Below are 22104 nucleotides of genomic sequence, written 5' to 3'. Positions count from 1 at the left end.
TGACTTACAATTATTCTGAAGTCCCTCCTAAAACTCAAATCCTGTAATTTCAGTACTCTAATATGCAAAGTCAATTGCAGACATCAAAGGTAGGAGACACAGATCAGATGCAGGGCCAAAGTTGTTGAAATAAACCAAGAGGCATACATTAGGGAAGTAGACAACAAGTGTAAACCCATCCTAGATGGAGACAGTGTTCTGCGTGCTGAATCATAGGAGAAACAAGCTATTTGTTCATATTGTTGTGGGTGTAACTAAACTGACCATGACTAATCGCTGGGTTTGAATGGTTATAGTAGAAAAAAATGGAATTGTTTGCTACTCAAATTTGGTTGGAAGAATCTTCTAGATCACCAGAGATAAGATGGAATACCATGCATTTTGTAGTTGAAAAGGATGGGGTCCAGACAGAGATTAACTGAGTCTGTAGAACAGTGGGTAGTGATGGAGATGGGTAAATGGATGCTTTGGGTGCTTAGTTAGACTCAGTCTTAAGATCAACCTCCCAAACACTACCAGAAAAACTGCATACAAACACATAATAGGAGGATATGAAGCTAGCTTCAAACTTAACAATGGATGGTCGGACAATGAAGGTAATTAGGAAAGAATTTATGGCAGCTCTTCCTTTGTTCAAATCGAAGATGAAATTCTGTGGATTAAGGGGAGTCACATTTTAACTTAACAATATTAAACTATGGGAGTGGACTGGAGTATATACACCATGGCGCATTACTGGGAAGAAATAAACATGATTTCTCAAGAAGTTTATTATGCATAAACATTACACATAGACCCAGAGAGTGTTGTACACGTAGGAAGCAAATATGCAAAGTCAAAATATAGGTAATATTAGAAAACTCAAGAAAATCAGGGTTTGGTGAGATGGTTCAAAATAAACAATCTTTCATCTAATACAGGAATAGTTTTGCAATGTTCTGAAAGGTCATTATTCAGCCTATGAATAAGCAGTAATATTGGATGTCACAGGAACATTGCTTCCATTCTAAATGTCTATTTTTAGACTTTATTATTTTTTCAAGGTTTTTTTTTTAAATATTGAGTCACAATCTTTGTTTCTGTAAATGTCACCATTTACAGTTGAGTTTGGGTTTCATAAGTTCAATAAAGCATTTTCCTAGGACAGATGATTAAACAGGTGTATAAACAATCATGCATTCTCTTTTCCAACCTAAAACCTAATTAGAAATATTGGTTTCTCACGTAGAATGCTGCAAATGCTTCATTAATTTCATTGTTCTTTTATTCTATATATTTAGTCATGGTTCTGATTCAACATTTTAGCCGAAATTTGCAAAATTCTCTCTATCTTACCAATTCAGGCTACCAGGTCCCATACTTAAATGTAAGAATGAAACCGTAGAAAGTTAATCTGTGAATATCTAGCAATGGTTGAGATGAAAATGAGACACATTAGGAACCATTTCTGTGAACCCTACATCATTTTGTTCCTTTACTGGAATAAAAGAATCGAACAATATGAAAGGAATGGATATCTTCAAGCTATCTCCTTCACTAGAGGAATATCAAACACAGTAAGTAAAGCTTGCATGGCAGGCTTACTTTCCTCAATGTGGAAGCACTTTTAGTTGAAAGAGGTTGCTCATTCTGAATGTTCCCTATGCTCTTTATGCCTCCTTACCCACTCATCTACATGCACGAAGGCTCTCCAATAGTGCCAAGTCCCCGAGCCTGGGCGAACAGGGGCCAAAGGGACCTGAGTTATGAGATGTAAGACTGGAAATACAATGCAAGATCTATCAGAGCCTAAATTTGTGTTCAAGTGAAAAGTTAGCTGCTCTTGGGGGGGAACAAAGGAAATGTTTTCCAGGGAATTTTTTTTTAAGTAGTTACCAAATACAAACATAAGTCAGATGCTAGCTACTAACCAAAAGGAAGAAAAATGCTGAGGGATTGTGAAGTTGCTACAACTTCAGCAGCTGGCTCCTGTATGACAGATATAAAACATGGTAGTTCAGGGAGAAGGAGGTGGACTCTGCTGGACGCGAAGAGTCACTGCTATTAGTTCCAGGTCAGGGTTCATGGAACCATTCTGATGGGCACTGAAGCTATGTTTCTCCCAGTCAGCCTATTCTCAGAACAGACCCTTGTAGATTTAAAAGCATGACACGTCTCCAAAAGAAGGGACTCACAAGCAGACACACAAGTGTCAAAGTCCTGGGTAGGCAGAAAAATTATCAAGATGATAGAACATAGATAGAGAAACTTTGCCTTTGAAGCTATACCGCATTAAGAATCTCACTGGATGTGTTGGTCAAGTTGTAGAGCACCAGCCATGAGCAAAAAAAAAAAAAAACAAAAACAAAAACATAAAAGCTTAGGGAGAGCACAAGACCCTGATTCAAACTCCCAGCAAGGAAGCAAGGAAGGAGAGAAGAGAAGAGGGAAGAAAAGAGAAGGGAAGAAGAAAGGGAAGGGAAGAGGGAAGAAAACAGAAGGGAAGGGAAGGAAAGGGGAGACAGGCAAGAAAGCAAGAAAATGGAGGGAGGAGGCTTTGCTCCTTCCTAAGGATCTGTTAAAGATTTGTTTGAAGCATCAAAGAACTTACAGATAAAAACGTTTTTCTGTGCCAGTCCTTGTACTAGGACCTGAAACTATTTATCTGATCTAAGTCATAGTGACTAGAAAATCGCAACTTTTCATAAGTAGATGCATGATCCATAATGGATCAAAGAATCAGAGAAATCTCTTAAAGATGGAAATAAGGGAGCTGAGAGATTTGCAAAAGAGTGAACAGGGCAGTGGGAAATGAGCCAGGGAATTAATTAACCATGGTCTTGCTTGAATATTCTACGTAGTGGAGTTCTTCATCAGAAAGACCCTGATGATATAAATTAGACAGGTCAAAATCCTCTGATGATTTTTAACTACTTTGATCTTGTATTTGGTTAAATCCAGCACTCAAGTAGGCACTGTTGTTGCGTGTTAAGTGGGTCTCATTACGATGCCTTTAGGACATCAATGCCTTTCAGTTGTAAGTCTAATAAAATGACTGTCACTTTTGCAAGTTGGATCCTTCCTGTTCTATATTTGTCTAATTCAGGTTCAGCATTTTCCTTTCACCTACTCTGACAGCCACTACTACAAGGAAGGCAGAACACCATCTCTACTTCCAGACAAGGACTTTACAGCCAGATGACTGAGTGGCCTGGCTAATGTCATGGACCAAACAGGCAGCAGAATTAGGGTTCAAGCCAAGGACACATACTCCTAGCCCAATGACCTTTAGACCTCCTAGGAAAGAGCAGAAATAAAAACAGAATACTAAAAAAACTAAACTGAATAGCAAAACAGAAAATAAAACCCAACATTCTGTAGAACTTGGGGAAATGGTGAAATAAGATATTAATTCACATTCTTCACAAAAGACTTGAATGGTCTTGTGCTATTTGTGCAGGTGAAAGGCTATGGGAAGACTCAACACGACTTTGAGCAATGGCTTCATTTTGGTGGGCTTCTCAGATTGGCCTCAACTGGAACTTCTCTTCCTTGTCTTCATTTCCATTTTCTACTCCCTAACTCTCTTTGGTAACAGCACTATCATTATTCTCTCCCAACTAGACCTTCGACTGCACACACCCATGTATTTCTTTCTCTGCCATCTCTCCTTCCTGGATCTCTGCTACACCACTGGCACCGTGCCCCAACTTCTAATCAACCTTCAGGGTCATGACCGGACCATCAGCTATGGAAGATGTATGATGCAGCTCTTCATTGTCCTCACGCTGGGTGGAACTGAGTGTGTGCTGCTGGTGGTGATGGCCTTCGACCGCTACGCTGCCGTGTGCCGTCCGCTCCACTACACGACCATCATGCACCCCCGCCTCTGCCAGGCGCTAGCTATTTCTTCCTGGTTGGGAGGTCTGGTGAACTCGGTGATTCAGACTGGCCTCATGATGGCCATGCCCATCTGTGGCCACCTACTGAATCACTTCTTCTGTGAGATGCCCGTCTTCCTAAAGCTGGCTTGTGAGGACACGGGAGGAACAGAGGCCAAGATGTTTGTGGCCCGGGTTGTGATCTTAGTCTTTCCTGCAGCACTAATTCTGGGCTCCTATGCACACATCAGCAGGGCCGTGCTCAAGGTCAACTCAGTGGCTGGACGTAGAAAGGCTTTTGGGACTTGTGGGTCCCACCTTGTGGTCGTGTCTCTCTTTTATGGCTCAGCCATCTACACTTATTTACAGCCCATGGGCAGTTATTCTGAGAGTGAGGGGAAGTTCGTTGCCCTTTTCTATACTATAATTATCCCCATGCTCAACCCTCTGATTTATACCCTTAGGAACAAGGATATGAAAGGGGCTCTCTGGAAGGTACTAGGGAGAGACAGAGGTTCAGGGGTAGGAGGGGAATGAACACGGCACAGCCATAAAAGTGGAACATTATTAGTCATGGAAAAGAATTATGAAAGAGGAACTAAGGAAACATGAGCGGATGGGCAGGGATAGGAAATGGTAGGGGAGAGGGAAAATGATGGAAGGGGTGAGGAGTCACTCTGATCAAGACACACTGTACACATGAATTGACCTGTTCAAATTAAAGCCATCTTATACAACTATCCGGAGAAAATTTTAAAATGTATTGCTAAAATGTACTACATAGATAAACCTCAAAAGAAGTATGTTAAGGGAGAGAAGATAGATATAAAGGGTCCCATATTATAGTCTTTTCATATAAAATGTCCAGAGATGGCACATTTGTAGATGAGGAAAACAAGTTAGTTCTTGTCTGGACACAACAGTTAATGGAGATTAGAAATGGGTATCAGATGTCATTTGGAATAGTGAAAATATTCTAACATGTTTCAACTAAAATACTCAGCTCTGTGAATATACTGAAAACTACTGGATTATAGACTTTAAATATGTGTGATATGGTGCATATTTCAAATAATCGTTAACGTATTTACATAGTTCCATTTAAATTGCATAATGTGGGAATCATATCTCCATGAAGCTGTTAAAAAGTAGTTTATAATGGCCACCCAAGGTTATTGTAAGGAATAACTGGGTTAATAGATGTTGAGTTCTTAGGAGAGTGCCTGGCACACAGATTACCGCATAAGGTTTTCTCTCAGTAACAGCTCATCTAAGAATCCTTCCCTATCCTATTGAACTATAGAAATCTACTTTGTCAGTCATGGGGCTTGTACTCTGGGCCTGGGCACTGTCCCTGAGCTCTTTAGCTCAAGGCTAGTGCTCTACCATTTGAGCCATAGTGCCACTTCCGGTTTTCTGGTGTTTAATTGGAGATAAGAGTCTCACAAACTTTCCTGCCCAAGCTGGTTTTGAACCTCGACCCTCAGATCTCAGCCTCCTGAGTAGCTGACAGGCATGAGCCACTGGCACTGGGCTAGAAATCTACTTTCTAATCCATCATTTTACATTAATTGTATGTGAATTAAGACCAGTAAGTCAATAGTGTTTCAAATTCATTCAATGTTCCCCACTACCAATTTAAGTTATCTGAATGAAATAATAGATTGTAGCATCTACCATTTTAATTGCAATAATTTAAAATGATACCTGTCTCTCCTTAGATGGTGGACCTCCTTGGAGTGAAAGACAGAGGAGGGAGAAATAAAATGATTATTTTTAGAGTAAAACTAACTACCACTGAATGTCAACACATACCACACAGCTCACTTGCTGTATGCCATTAATCCACAGATGGCAGATTTGTAATAGGTGTTGTTAACATCTACTTACTAATGGGGAAAGTGAGGCTCAACTATGTCATGAAAGTTTTCAAGGTTGCAAACCTAGCAATGGCAGAGCTACGTCCTAGTGTTACATTAGGATATCAAAAATAAATGCATATAATTGAAGAATGGCTCTTGTATTTATTTATTTGTATATGGTTATTTTATATGCTCTCTATATAATTTTTGAACAAATGAACAGATTTTAAACAAACTCAATTAAAAACAAAATAAGAAACATTGATACATTAAATATTGTAACAGAATAGGGAAAGCATTGAATGAAAACAAGTATTTAACTGGATTAATGGTACATCTGAGAATACAGGAGCACTATCTGAAGAGTTCTGAGAAGGAACACACTTAAGGGGCAGTGACCACTGTGCACTTCAAGACAGACATGGATTTTGATGTGATTGGACCAGTGCCAAAGCAGGGAAGTGTGAGGATTCCTAGACTCTAGCAAGTCATAGATGTGTTCTGAGGACACTGAATAGATCTGGTTTAGTGTGGGCAGTTATGAGGGGAATAGAGAAAACAAAGCAGATCTTGGGATCCAGGTATTTGTTCATTATAATTGCTGCACTGGGACACAGAAGTCTCCAAGGCTACACTTAGTAAACAATTCTCCTTCTCCTGACTTAGAATGGCCTTTCCAGTGCCCCTGTGGACAGAAACAATGTACATAGGTGGCCTTAGTGTAGGAAGATGATCTGCTATCCCCACAGCACGGCCTTAGGCTCCTGAGGTGATCTAATAGTGTAGAAACACTGCCTGAGGATCAGAAGATAGTTTGATACTATTGCCACTTAGATTCAGGGTCAGAAGAGAAGGAGATTATCCACCAGTTCCTTCCTAATCTCAGTTGGTTAGTGTACCAATGCCCAGACTTTGAGCCTCAGCCATCTATCTGTACAGTAGATGATGAATCACAGGGCTTCTCAAGGCCAGAAGCCCTAATCTGATTCCTTCACACTACAGGGGAAAAGTGTCTTCTCAGATGCTACCAGTCTCCAATGGGCCTCCTCTCTTTTGAAGTCAAAAAATTTGTGGGAGGCAAAAGCAGCACTTCCTTTCCCTTGACTTTCAGGCGAGAGTTGACTGGACAGAACACTTTGACTTCACAATTAAAATCCAGAACACAAGAAATATTCCACAAGGATATTATCACTGGGTTCCATTCTGGTGAGCTCCCAGTTCAAGGACACAGGAACACTGAATTCATGTAAAAACACAGTTATCACTGATAAATTGTCTTATCATTTAGCCACTCACTACCAACTGTATACACAAACATTCTAACCTGAATGTCTTTCAGCTCATATATTTAGGAAAACAAGTATGTAAGCCATAAGAGCTGACTTAAAATCATTTTCAGTCCCTGATAAAACTCAAAATCTATAATGCCCAGTTTCTAATACATTATACCATAAAGAACTGGGGCACAGTCAGACTTGTTGAAATAAATCAAGAAGGGATTCTTGGAGGAATACACAAGAGGGAACCCATGAACATGACATGGAGACAATCCGCTGTGTGTGGTCACAGAGAAAATTTGTTCATGCACATTTGAATGTCAACTAAGTGAACCATAATCTACCTCTGGATTATTGGGTTCATAACTGGAAAATTTGGGTGAGTTCCTAGTGGGTATTTGTTAGAAAAGTCACATCACAATAAAGTCTTGTGAAATGAGATGAGATAAATATTGTACTGGAATGATTAATTCAGAACTAGAACATTTAGGGTGATCTTTCAGTTCAGTTCATCTGCCAAAAATTACTCATAATAAGCATAATCTACAATTCTGTCCATCACTTTTACTTTTTGGCATGCTTTCAAATAATCATAATAGTAAATTTTAGTTCCATGAATACTGAGAAGTAGCTGGGCATTGTAGCACAGCGCTCTATTTCCAGCACTAGGGAGAAAGGGTCTGGAGTTTTAGGCCAAGCTAGGTACTGAGCAAAACCAGGTCTAAGAAAGCCAAAGAAGTTAAGAAGAAGAAGAAAACAACAGCAAAGAAGTATCAATGGAGAGCAACTTTCTCTGTCCTATTGCATAGTTTATTACAGGTTATGCCATGGTTTTAGTTCTTCTCCTTTCTTGGAATATCAATTTGTCCATTTTGTTTCTTTAAAAAAAATTAAATTTAGAGACTGCAATATGTATTTCCACTAATCCTCCACTTCGCAAGGGTATTATAAGTATCTTACAGAAAACTAGTATTCCATCTGTATTATGTTTTTTTTTCATTCATGAGCTATAATCATAGGATACATTTTGGTTGTGATGTATTACTAACTGCAATCTGTTAGAATAATTAAGATTAAGAACAAATAAAGCTTTTATTGTACCAACACTTCCCTCCCCCTCCCTCTCTCGCTAACTCCCTCACTCCCACACTCTATTTTTGGCAGCACTGGGGTTTAAATTGAGAGTCTTCTGCGCTCACTAGGCAGGCATTCTATCAGTTGGGTCATGTCTCAGACCATTTTGCCTTTGTTATTTTTTCAGACAGTGTCATACTTTTATGGCGGGGAGGCTGGGGCTAGCCTAGATCAATTTTCCTATTTATGTCACCCTCATATCCCGGATGACAGGTACAAGCTACCACACCAAGATTTTTTGTTGAGTGAAGCTCTTACTAACATTGTTGTACCTAGGCCCACTGGAATCACAAACCCCCAGATCATGCTGATTAGTAGATCCAAGTTGATTGTCTATACCATTTTGCTTTTCTCCACAGGATCTTTTTAAAATATTTCTGGTAAGATAAGTTTTCTACAAATGATCTCAATTTTTATTAATCTTAGAAAGTATTTATTTGCCCTTATTTTTCTTCCTTTCTTCCTTCCTTCCTTCCTTCCTTCCTTCCTTCCTTTCTTTCTTTCTTTCTTTCTTTCTTTCTTTCTTTCTTTCTTTCTTTCTTTCTTTCTTTCTTTCTTTTCTTTTCTTTCTTTCTTTCTTTTTCTCGGTCATGGGGCTTGAACTCTGGGCTTGGGCACTATCCCTGAGCTCATCAGCTCAAGGCAAGCGCTCTACCACTTGAGCCACAGCACCACTTTCAGTTTTCTGGTGATTAATTGGAAATAACAGTCTCACGGACTTTTCTTTTTTTGGGGAGGGGATCCGGTCATGGGGCCTGAACTCTGGGCCTGGGCGCTGTCCCTCAGCTCTTCAGCTCAAGGCTAGAGCTCTACCACTTGAGCCACAGCGCCATTTCCGGCTTTTTTCCTTTTGCTTATGTGGTGCTGAGGAATCGAACCCAGGGCCTCAGGCATGCAAAGCAAGCGCTCTACCACTGAGCCACCTTCCCAGCCCTCTCACGGACTTTTCTGCCTGGGCTGGCTTTGAACCGTGGTCCTCAGATCTCAGCCTCCTCAGTAGCTAGGATGACAGGCATGAGCCACCGGCTCCCAGCTATTTCTTATGTTTTAAATGTTTATTCCTCTTTGGATTTGGGTTTTTTTTTATCTTTTATTATCTTTAGGCAGCTGTACAAAGGAGTTGCCATTTAACAAATTAAGAATAAAATACATCCAGGTTAATTTTTAATTCACAATGGTGATACATTTTGTTGTTGGGTGGGGGACAGTTTGTTCCCAAGATGGAGCTGCACTCTTTCACACCTTTGTGACAGATAGCATGTAGTCACACGCAGGGCCCTGGGGCTTGTGCACTGACTTCATACAGCAAGCAGAAGACAGTAGGTGAGCAAACACCCTGTGGTCACCCTGTGGCCCTGGCCTGGCTATCCTGGATCCTACTCTGAAACACACTATCAGAGAGGGAAGGGGCCAAGGGGAACAACCTAGACTCTTGATGCTGTTTTTTAGATGTTGGATTGTTTTGTTGTTGTTTTTGCTAAAGTTTTCTCATTGTGGCCATTGGATCCCAAGCTCAATACTATGGTGAAGGCAAGCCCTCATCTCTAATTTCTGACAAGGGAACATCATAACCAAAGGATGGAAACCTCCTAGGTAAAGATGTGGAACAAACGAACTGCAGGATTGGGGCTTAGGCATAGGTCACACAATTCCTGATTCAGTGATCTCTATATTAGAAAAGAATAGAATTGGGCTTGGAAGGTGGCTCAGTGGTCGAGTGCTTGCCTTGCATGCATGAGGCCCTGGGTTCGATTCCTCAGCACCACATAAGCAGAAAAAAAATGCTGGAAGTGGCACTGTGGCTCAAGTGGTAGAGCGCTAGCCTTGAGCTGAAGAGCTGAGGGACAGTGCCCAGGCCCAGAGTTCAGGCCCATGACCGGACCCCCTCCCCCAAAAAAGAAAGATTTTGGGGACTTGTAGGTCACACCTCTTAGTACTTTGGCTTTTTTACGGCTCAGCCATGTACACAGACCTCCAACCCATCCACCCATTCTGAGGGGGAGGGAAAGTTTTTTGTCTGTTTTTATAGCATAATTAATCCCATGCTCAAGCCTCTGATTTATACCCTGAGAACTAAGGATGTGAAGGGGGGCCTGGGGAAGGTACTTGTAGGAGATAGGGACATGGGTAGAAAGGAAAAAGAGGGCCTATAAAATGTTGTGTAATGGTTTTCATATCCCGAAATCCATTCTGTCACTGGGGGAGGGGAAAGTGGTCATTATAAACTAGATATACCCTTCAATAGCACACACAGCCTTATGACTTCCTTCCTTGTCTAGAATTTGGAAGGCAGCTATGCTCACCACTGTACCACCAACGCCGACCCTTGTCTAGAATTTGGAAATGATGATCTCTTTAGATGTTTTACAGTTTAGTCATTATGGAGTGGGAATCATTGTCGATTCAAAACTTTCGCAAGAATGAGACTGGAAAGGGTACATATTGTATTATATTCTGAAGAATGAGGACAGGCTTTGGGCAAATCTTTTGAGTCATGGGAAAAACTTCATTCAGAAGTCAATGATCCCTGTTATGGTTTGAAAATTAAATATCCCTGGCACAGGCTTATATGTCCAATCCTTGGTGCCCAGCTTTTTACACCGTGTTGAGAAGTTATACAAACTTTAGAAGGTGGGACCTAGCTGGAAGAAATTAACCGACTGACGCATGTCCTTGTGAGCTGTATCTCATCATGGCTCCTTGTATTCTCTTTCTCTTCTTCCTGTCTGCCATGAGGTCATCAGTTCCCTCCTCCACCACATATGCCTGCCACCATGATGTTCTGCCCCACCATGAGTGCTGGAATCCACAGATCCAGTGACTATTGCCTAGAACCTCTGAAACCATATGCCAAATTCAATTGTTCTCTCAGGTCACAGTGACATACAGTTTACCCGTACAGTTTCCATTGAGATGCCCTGTAGATGGCACTGTGCCCAAAGGCAGGGGACACGTGTTCACCCCTGCTTTGCCAATTAGTTTTCACCCTGACCATGTTCCTTCACATCCTAAGCCCATTTCTAAGGTCTCTCTTCACCGTGGCTACCTTCTATGATATGTGGGACAATGACAGAAAACATGAAGTACTTAGCGGAGCATGTTGAGTTTCAGATATTATGTCAAAAAGCAAGGCTGTTAGGGTGGTACTGAGGAAAAGGGTGATGTCAGCTCATCAGCTCCACCAAGAGGTATAGTCAGACTCTTTGGTATAATACAAAGGTTTGTGCATGATAGTTTATTGCAGGATAGTTATCAGTATAGCCAGGATGTCCATCAGTGGGTAAATAGATAAATGGATAAATGGATATATGTGTGTGTATAGGGATGTTTCTCTCCCTCTCTCTCTCTCTCTCTCTCTCTCTCTCTCTATATATATATATATATATATATATATATATATATATATACACACACATATATATACACACAGATATATGTGTGTGTCACACACATGATAGAATGTCATTCAGCCATAAACAAGAATGAAATCTTATTTTCTGCAACATAGATGGAATGAAGACACATTAATGACATTATGTGAAATAGGCCAGGGAAAGAAAGACAAATGCTGGGGCTGGGAAGGTAGCTCAATGGTAGAGTGCTTGCCTTGCATGCATGAGGCCCTAGGTTCGATTCCTCAACACCACATAAGCAGAAAACGCTGGAAGTGGTGCTGTGGCTCAAGTGGTAGAGTGCTAGCCTTGAGCTGAAGAGCTGAGGGACAGTGCCCAGGTCCAGAGTTCAAGCCCCATGACCAACAAAAAAAGAAAGAGAGAGAGAGAGAGAGAGAGAGAGAGAGAGAGAGAGAGAGAGAGAGAGAGAGAGAGAGAGAGAGAGAGAGAGAGAGAGAGAGAGAGAAAGAGAGAGAGAGAGAGAGAAGGAAAGAAAGAAAGAAAGAAAGAAAAAAAGAAAAAAAGAAAGAAAAAGAAAAATGTCATAGTTTCTCACTCATCTGTGGAGCTAAGAAAGTTGGTGTTAGTACCAGGCAGAAGCTAAAGGACCATAGCAGAACCTATCAGGCAGAGACCAGCACCCCAGTAGTGCAGAGTTGTTATGTCCTGAGTCACTTTAAGCCCTGCAGTGAGCCCTAAGACACATCCTCACCCTGGACTATACTTATCTCTGTGATTACAACACACAGGTTCTGCTCAACTTAGTGTCAGTCACGACAGTCACGGACTCTCTCTACCCACTTCCTCCCAAATTCAGGAACACAGCCAACTCCAGGGCAGTGCTTGTAGGTAGATCCCAGACCTGCCCTGGCCCTGGGCAGAAACTTCTGTCACTGTGGAACAAATCTGTGTATTGGCCTGTATCCCCAGCAGCACGGACATGGGTGCAAGTCCTTCCACTGTGAGACGCAGATGTAACCCTGCTTAGCATCAGCCTATGTGGCCAAGAAGACTCCCTACACTGCTCCAACCTGGGCAATGTAGTGCAGTATAAGACTCTATTTACTGCAGGTGAGAGGTAATAGCATAAGACTTCACCTTGGGACTCAGTCCTGGGCTGATGTAACCTAACAGTATGCAGGTTCTAATCTCCCCCACATCTAAGCTAGTGGCTATGAGAAATGCTTCTGAAATATTCAGTTGGTGTGGCTCCAGTATATCAGACTTCTGTTCTGGCTGGTTGCAGTAATCTTAGACCATGAGTTAACCTCAGCAGTTCATAGCAGTGTGGGCATTCGTCTTAGAGCTGTGCTGGTATCAGTGGGCAGCAGAATCAAAGTGTGAAACAGCACAGTGGAATTTGGGTCACAGATATAGCAACAGCCACCTGGGGCTGTTATGATTCTGCCCAGACAGATGGAAGTCCACAGTTCCTGACCAGAGGTCAGAGTATGGGCCAGGTGTTTGGGCCACCTTGGCTCCAGGGAGCATCTAGTCATGATAGAATGCTCTTTTCAGATAACCTTCCCCTACAGCATTCTCCCTGGGCCAATTCTAGATTAGGGACAAAGCTGGGATTGGATCTACTTGACCTAGAACAGTAATGTAATGCATGTGGCAGACTGGGTTTAGACTGCCCTCTAGTGTTCAAACACAAAAATGTCTACAGGCTCAGAAATGAATACAAATCCTGGAAAAATGGACACACAAAGCCAGATAACAAAATCTGGAATAAATACCTCGTCCTTCAAAAGCATAGATGGTGTTGGACACTCGAAGAACTACAAGGTAACCATGACTTCACCTGACAGTCAAAAATATATCAGAAACCAATCAGATAACTCTTGGATAGAGAATTTAAAACAACTGTTTTAGGGAAACCAAATGAACATCAGGAGAACACAAACAATTCAATAATCTAAAAGATAATACAGAGATGGAGACAAATAAAAAATATGAAGATGAAATTCTTGAAGAGAAAAATATACTACATTAGACTTAAAATCCCATAAACGACAGTCAATAGTAGAAAAGAGAATAGAAGTATTAAGATTAAAGACAGACTATTTGAACTATAGCATTGGAAAAGAGTACAAAAAGAAGTGAAGAAAGCTCATGGGAATTTTGAACAGCATTAGTACAGAAAATATTTTAATAGATTGCTGTGGAAGAGGTGCTTGAGAATGTCAAAGTAGGCATTTAGAGAATTTACAGAAAGATACTAATAGCCCACAAACACCTAAAACAGAGAATACAAAAATCAAAATTCAAAGATTAAAGATCACCTGTCATATTTGACTCATCATTTCTTCCCCAAAGAGAGATTATAATCAAGTTCCAAAAGGGGTGGGAGGGGGGGGGGGAGAAGGAAAAAGAAATTGATTCCGAATACTACTAGAAAAAAGAAAGAAGTAATAGAAAGGTGTCCTGATTTGCCTGACAATAGATTTCTTAACAGAATTCCTACAGGTCAGAAGAGAGGGACATGAAATATTCATAGTACTTAAGGGAAAAAAACTGCCAAGCAAAAATATTATGCCTACCAGATCTATTCCTTTGAAACTAGGAAGACAAACACATTCTCAGACAAATAAAAGCTGAGAGAATATCTCCATCACACCTGTCCTATAAGAAATACTTAGGGAAGCTGGGCTCCAATGGCTTATACTTGTATTCCTAGCTACTCAGGAGGCTGAGATCTGAGAATCATGGCAGAAAAGTACCCTTGAGACTTTTAAACTCCACTTGACCACTTAAAAAATGGAAGTAGAGCTGTAGGTCAAAATGGTAGAGTGCTAGCCTTGAGCAAAAAAGCTCAGGGACAGCGACCAAGCCCCAAGTCAAACCTTAGGACCAGCAAAAAAAGAAGAAAAAAACTTAAAGAAATCTTCATATTGGAAAGAAAGGATATTAATAAAAGAAAGCATTGGAGGGTATAAAGCTCATTGATAAGAGTAACTACACAAATTCAGCATAATAATACTGTATGTGTGGTAAATAAATCAATCTTTGGTCTGAAGACTAAAAACAATTAAAATAACAACTATATTAAATATGCTAAGAGATAGGCAATATAGAAAGATGTAAATGAATTAGCACAATTTTCAAATGTGGCAGGAAATTGGAGTTCCAGAGTAGAATTTTTGCATTCATAAATTTTCTTTCTTTTGTCTTATCTTTATATTCATGTTACATTGCTACCAAATCAAAATATCTTGTCATAATCAAAAGATGTTTTTGTAAGGCTCCTGCTAATAACAAATCAGCAATCTATAATAGACGAACAAAATAACCCAAATAATGAAAACATGCTATTAGGTAAGTCAATTAACCACAAAGGAAGATTGTAAGAGAAGATTATAAGAAAGGAACTACAACAAAACTAGATAGAAAATTACAAAATGTATAAGATTTTGCAAAAAAAAAAAAAAAGAAAGAAAGAAAGATTTTGCTTATTTGCAATTACTGGACTGTAAAAAAAAATTAAATTCTCCAATTAAAATGGGAGTTTTTAAAGATGGCAATTATAAGTTCCTTACTTTCACTAGGGATAGTCATGGACTGAAAGAGATGAAAGAAGATCTTTCACACAGATGGAATCTAAAAGAAACCGCCAGTCACCACACTCACTTCAGATAAATTACACGTTACATCAAAAAGACAAGGAGATGGATGTGGTGCTGTTTCCCCCTGTATTTTGGAGGCTGAGTCAGGACAATTCTGAGTTCAAGGCCAGCCCAAGCTACTTGGGGAGTTTGAAGCCAGCCTGAACTACAAAGAAAGACCCTGCTGAGAGACACAGGAAGAAAAACTTTTTTTAATCTTCCAAGGGCTGCTTAGATATTAATCAAACCATTTGCACTGCACACAACATTATCATTACAGGGAGATGGCCAAGGGCAGCTGATGAGATGCCTGTCCCATCATGTGCACCATTTCACAAGTCTCATATGGCCTTCAGGCCTAACTTTCCTCATCTAGAGGAGAGGAGAGCGGAAGGGAGGAGAGGGAAGAGAAGGGGGGAGAGGGGAAGGAGGCACCTAATAGACATCTACAGAACATTTCATCTAACTGAAAAATACATATTCTTCTCAATAGTACTTGGGACATTCCCTGGGGTAGCTCATATGATAAGCCACAAAACACGTTTCAATGAAAGTTTTTTACAAAGGCAATTGTATCAAGTCTCTTTTCTAATCAAAATGCAATAAAACTAGAAATCAATTTTTAAAGGTTTACAAACTATAAATATATGAAAATTAAACAACTTATATTTGAACAATCAATAGATCAAGAGAAAAAATTTAAATATATCCTGGAACAAATGAAAGTAGAGACCCAATCTACCAAAATCTATGAGACACAATAAAAGCAGTATAAGACAAAAGTTTATAGCAACCAACACTCATGTCAGGATCTACATATCTCTCTGCCATCTCAAGAAACTACTCAAACAAGAACAAATCAAATCCAAAATTTGCAGAGGGAAATAAATAATAAAGATTAGAAAACAAACACAACAAAAACAGCCAGGTGCCAATGGCTCATGCCTGTAATCCAGCTACTCAGGAGGCTGAGATCTGAGGATCATGGTTCAAAGCCAGTCCAGGCAGGAAAGTCTGTGAGACTCTTATCTCCAATTAATCACAGAAAAAGCCAGAAGTGGCGCTGTGGCTCAAGTGGTAGAGGGCTAGCCTTTAACACAAAAACTCAGGGGCAGCACCCAGGCCATGAGTTCAAGCCCCAGGAGTGGCAAAAGAAAAAAAAGGGGGGAGGGGGAAAAAGCATAAGATCAATGCAATTAAAAGCCAGTTCTTTGAAAAGAAAAGATACACAAGCTTGAAAAATCTTCATACTAAGGGGAAAAGGTACAAATAAAATCAGAGATGAAAAAAGAGAGATTACAACTGATACCACAGAAACAAAAAGAGCCATTACAGAGCTATATGAACAGTTTTATGCAAACAATTTCAATAATTTAGAATGCACAAATTTCTGGACATACACACCTACCCAGGATTAAAACATGAAGAAATAAAACCTGAGCAGACCAATAACAAGTAAAAAATTAAGTTAGTAATAATAAAAAGTGTCCCAAAAAAGAAAATGCCAGACCAGATGGTGTGGCTGCCAACAAAAATTATATATGAAATGGAAAAGATGGGGGGTTTTTTTGGATGAAGTCCCTAAAAGGAAACAAGACCAAACATAGACAATAAGATTATACACACAAAAAAAGTTGTACAACAAAAGAAACAATGAACCGTGAAGAGATAAGGGTATGGAAAGAGGGGAACCGTTACACACTACAGATGGAAATGTGGGTTAATAGAGTCATTGTGTCAAACAAACAGGATGGAAGAACCTCAAAAAAAATTTAAAAAACAGAACTACTAATTACTGAGTGTCCATCAGAGGAAATGAATTCAGGAAGCAGTCTGTGGCTTAAGTGGTAGAGTGCTAGCCTTTGAGCACAAAAAGGCTCAGGGATAGTGCCCAGGCCCTGGGTTCAAGCCCCACGACCAGCAAGGGAAAAAAAAAAGGAAATAAATTCCGTATGTTAAAGAGACATCTGCACTCCAAGGTTTAGCACAGTGTTATTTACAAGTAAAGAACCATCCAGAACCAATTATTATTATAGTGTTATTCACAGGCCAAAAAAAATTGTTCAATCCTGTTTTTATATATAATTTCACTATCTGTGTCATTTGATAGGAGAATTAATTCCATTTACAATTAGGGTTGTAATTGAATGGTATTTACTGTTTCCTGTGGTTCTTTTGGAGTTTTTTTCCAGTTAATTCCTATAACTTCTTTTTCTTTCACCATTATTTTTACTCTACTGAATTATGTTTGATACATTCTCAGTTCTCATGTGTTCTTCCATTCCCTTTTGAATTTTATTCTTTCCTGGACTACTAGTGTGTGATCATCTTTCTTCCTCTTTTTTTGTATACTATTCCCTTCTGAGATTCAGACTGTATGGGAAAATCCTGGAGGATTTTTATTTCTACAAAGAAACTGAGTGATAACATTGCTAGACATATTATTCTTAGTTGGCAGTTTTTTGTTTGTTTGTTTTTATCAGTCATGGGGCTTGAACTCGGGGCCTGGGTGCTGTACCTCAACTTTTCAGCTCAAGGCTAGTGCTCTGCCACTTGAGCCACAGCACCACTTCTGGTTTTCTGGTGGTTAACTGGAGATAAGAGTCTCACAGACTTTCCTGCCCTGGCTAGCTTTGAACCATGATCCTTAGATCTCAGCCTCCTGAGTAGCTAGGATTACAGGTGCCCAGCTGGCAGTTACTTTTGTTTTCAGGGGTTAAAATACATTGCTCCATTATTTCCCAGTTTATAGGGTTTCCTAGCTGAGAGGTGTAATGTGATTCTTACTTTTGAAAGTACGTTGGCTTTTTGGTTGCAGCTTTCATTGTTCTTTCTGTGCTATCTAATCTTGATTTCAATTATGACGTGTACAGAGTTATTCATTCTTATCTATTGTTCTTACCTATTTGAGGTTCCAAATACTTCCTGTACATGGGTCTCCATACCAGTCAAAAGATTTGGGAGATTTTCTACTATTATTTCATAATTAGGTTTCCTATAAGTTAGTTTGTATTTCAGCTCCTTTTTTTCTTTCTTTTTTTTTTTTTAGGGGGGGGGGTCCAGTCGTGGGGCCTGAACTCTGGGCCTGGGCGCTGTCCCTCAGCTCTTCAGCTCAAGGCTAGCGCTCTACCACTTGAGTCACAGCACCACTTCCGGCTTTTTTCTTTTTGCTTATGTGGAGCTGAGGAATAGAACCCAGGGCTTCATGCATGCAAGGCAAGCGCTCTACCACTGAGCCAACTTCCCAGCCCTCAGCTGCTTTTTTTCTATCCCATGAGTTCTTAGGTTTGGTCTTCAAATCTTGTCTAGACATTCCTGTAGGTTATAATCATATTTATTCATTTTTATTTATTGTCTGAATACAATATTTCCTCAATCTTATCCTCCATTTACGTTATCCCTTCTTCTGCTTGATCTTGTCTGCTGAGAATACTGTCCTCTCTGTCCTCTCTGTGAGTCACTGAGCTTTTCATTTTTAACACTTCTATTTCGTTCTCCCATTCCCTTGCTGCTAGATCGCTGACTTTCTTGTCTAGGTCTTGAATTGATTTCCTAACTTCACTAATCTGTTGCGTATCATGCTCTCTGAAGTCCTTAATCATTTTTAAAAGTAGAGTTCTGAATTCTTCATCTGATATTTCAGCCACTTTATTATCCTTAGTTTCAGTTACTGAGTCTTTGTGAAGTTTTGAGAGTGAGATATTTCCTTACTTCTTTTTTTATTCAAACATCATGTTTATTACTGTTTATCACATGTTTATTACTGTGCTCATTATTAAAATAACCAAAGAAAAATCAATTTAAAAATGCCCAACTATCAGTGCAGGCACTATTGACATTTCAGCTTGACTGGTTCATGGTAGAGCATAAATATATGGATATCTGATACAATTCCTTACAGACCCAGCTTGGTTCTCCTCCAGGGTCTTCTCTTGGAGTTGTACCTGATTTTGTTACCACTTTTCATCCAAATCCACTGGGGAAGAGTGCGATTTTGCTTGCTTTCTGAAAGTCTTGTGAGAAGATATGATGAGAAGCTCAGGCAGGCACAGTAACCACAAGGGTGAACAAAAGCTGAAGAGCATTTCCTTACTTCTTTTTTTTTTTTTTTGTCGGTCGTGGGGCTTGAACTCTGGGCCTGGGCGCTGTCCCTCAGCTCTTCAGCTCAAGGCGAGCGCTCTACCACTTGAGCTACAGCACCACTTCCGGTTTTCTGGTGGTTTATTGGAGATAGGAGTCTCACGGTCTCTCCTGCCCGGGCTGGCTTTGAACCGCGATCCTCAGATCTCAGCCTCCTGAGTAGCTAGGATTACAGGCGTGAGCCACCAGCGCCCGGCTTTCCTTACTTCTTAATAGTGGTGACTTCCATTTCCATGGGTATGGGTTTCTTTTACTTCCTCTCAGATAAGAGAAAGCTGACTGTCATAGCAAAATCTACAGGTGAACAAAACAATAAATACTGAAATGAAGTAAGATGGGATGGGAAGCCTCAGCTTCCTCCCCAACAAGGTTGTAGAGAAGTAGAAGTTCCTTATTATGTTTTTCTTTCCACGGTACTGGAGTATGAACTTAGAGTCTCACATTCAGCTGGTGTTCTACCACTTGAGCCATACCTCCAGCCTAACTTTGGAGATAGGTCTCTTTTTTTTTTTTCTTTTTTCCCTGTCTAGGCTAGCTGCAAACCTAGACCTCAGGCTTTTTGAGTAGCTAGGATTAGAGATATGAGCCACTGGTGTCTGGTAAAACTCCCCCTTATTCTTAAAGTACAGGCTGGAAGCTTAATGATGTTTAAAATTATAGGAATTGAAAATTAGTTAATGTTGGGTAGGAAAAGGAAAGGTGTAGGAATATAGGGAGAAAGAAAGGTACAGAAAATAATAGTGTAGGAAAACACTGTAATTGTACAGAGAAATACAGAATGTTTGGGGAAATTTTTTTTAAAAGACAAAATAAAAAAGTAACATAAAAATACACAGAAGACTCAAACTTTTTTTTAATAGTCTTTTTTGCTTAGGGGAGGTGTGGGTTCAGGCCCTGTCCACGTGTCAGGCATTCTCCTCTAATCTTTGGCCAATAGAGATCCATCGGTTTGGTATTTCCTTAAATTTCTCTTTGGGGGCAAACTTCTTCTGGAAGTGTGGGGAACTTGCAGCATCCTCTGGGCCCTGGTTTTTCTGGGTGTTGTCTTGCAATGGTGTTAAATGGTTAGTTAAGGCTTTGGGCCAACGTCAGCTGCTGGTGTGAGGTTCAGGCAGGTTCTGTGTTAAGTAGCAGCGATTTCCAGGGGTTGAGCAGCTCTTTCTGGATTCTAATATTCCTTGGGGGTAGGTGGTGGTGTGTTTGAGCACACACTCTGCCACCCTTGAAGTATATACCTTGTCTGAAATTGGGGGCTTTTGAAAGCAGAAATGTGTAGTAGTATAGAGGGTGAGGCAGAAAGATCATGAGATCAAGGCTAGCCTAGCAAGACTCTGACTCAAATAAAGTTAAAAACCTCTAGCATCTCATTTAAAAACTAGTTAGTGGCACCACAGTACATGTTATCCAAGACACTAATTTACTGGAAGCGAATTTAAGGATAGTGTGTCACTATACACTATATACATGTATCAAATGTTCACCCTGTACCCTGAAATTTTATACAATTGAAATAAAAATTAATTTCCAAAAGTAGAATAGACATGAAGGCCTAGCACTAGATTCTCCTCTGATGCACTCGTCTCCCACATCCTTACCTACTGACTGTCTACCAGCATTACAGACTGAACCCCAGCTTTCTGTGAAATGGACTGAGGTCTTGGTCACCTGGCTCCAGCCAGGCCCATGAAGACCCTACAAAGGTCAGTGTCTTCCTTTGCTGCTTCTTTGTATTGCTCTTCCTGCTTCAACCCACAGACTTTACTCTCAGAAATGCTCCTGGGCATCCAAATCATCTCTGTTTCTCATGATCTGTTTCTCAACTCTTCTCCCTCAGCAGTGGGGAAAAGATATTACCTCCCAGTGTTTTTACAAAGGCTCTGTAATGACTCAACAGGGGTGATATGTATGGAATGCACTCAGGGTTTCTGTTAGCTAAGTCAGTGTCTGACTCCTCTCAGCTGAGATCCCCTCCAAAGGCTCCTGAAGTCCCAGAAGACATGGATTAGAGCATCTGGGAATTCTTTCTATCTGTCCCAAAGACTTAGTTTATCACCTACAGGTAGTTTCAATACTAAATAAATGCCCAGGGAAATGTGAGAAATCCCTAAGTAACCTTACTTATTAACTCCAAAATAACAAGTAACTTCTAGTCACTCTAAAGTTTACTCTGAAGGATGTTCCCCCAAAGTGACCAATTAGTGCTGAGAAGTAGGGACACTCCAGGGAAAAGAGATAAGTAGCAGAAGAGATTGAATAACTCAGGCATTAATGACTGAACTTTGTGTTTCCCTTGAACTTTCAGAATTCCTAGGTGAATAAATGTTCCACTAAATGTTTAATCATGTCTCAAAAAAATGGTCACTAGCATCTTATTAGTTTAAATAGAAACTGGGGATTAGCCCAAAGTAAATGAAGGTAGGCTTCCTAGTTGCAAAGCCTATCAGAGTTGTTTCTTGTGAGTTTCTTGTAAGTTTGTTGTATTTGATAGTAAAACATGTGAGATTTCTAGCAATGACTCTTGGATGAATTTACACAAATATCATAATTTGGAAAAACACAAACAGAAAGCTAGGATGTAAACTTATATGCCATTTCTTGTATACTCTTTAATTTACCCATTAAAAATGAGCATGTTTTCACTATCATACAACCAGTTCCGCTGAATTAAGTCTAGGAAGATGATAGTACTTTATTAACCATGTACTTTTTTCTTTAGTGAGTTAAATTCAGTCAATTCATATTTCCACCTTAAAAACCAGAAGCTAAACATACTACCCAGTAATCAATAGTATGTATATATGTATATCCACAAAAGGGCTTGAAATGTTTATACC

The 22104-nt window shown here is 40.0% G+C and overlaps 1 protein-coding gene and 1 long non-coding RNA gene across 5 annotated transcripts in view; one reads left to right on the top strand and one right to left on the bottom strand.

Annotated features, from left to right (window-relative positions):
• Positions 1–22104, bottom strand: part of LOC138819786 (uncharacterized) — a 149102-nt gene that overhangs the window by 113537 nt on the left and 13461 nt on the right. The window lies entirely within an intron of this gene.
• Positions 3450–4397, top strand: LOC138819780 (olfactory receptor 2Y1B-like). The gene has a single exon (XM_070011313.1). The coding sequence runs from the start codon at positions 3450–3452 to the stop codon at positions 4395–4397; it is 948 nt and encodes a 315-aa protein (XP_069867414.1).

This window comes from Dipodomys merriami, unplaced genomic scaffold, assembly GCF_024711535.1.
Source record: "Dipodomys merriami isolate MVZ:Mamm:240054 unplaced genomic scaffold, mDipMer1.0.p SCAF_819, whole genome shotgun sequence".
NCBI classification, from domain to species: domain Eukaryota; kingdom Metazoa; phylum Chordata; class Mammalia; order Rodentia; family Heteromyidae; genus Dipodomys; species Dipodomys merriami.
This window is presented reverse-complemented; position numbering and strand designations above follow the sequence as displayed.

Excerpts from the sequence above, each read along its gene's own strand:
- LOC138819780 (XM_070011313.1), top strand. The coding sequence starts at position 3,450 with ATGGGAAGACTCAACACGACTTTGAGCAATGGCTTCATTTTGGTGGGC.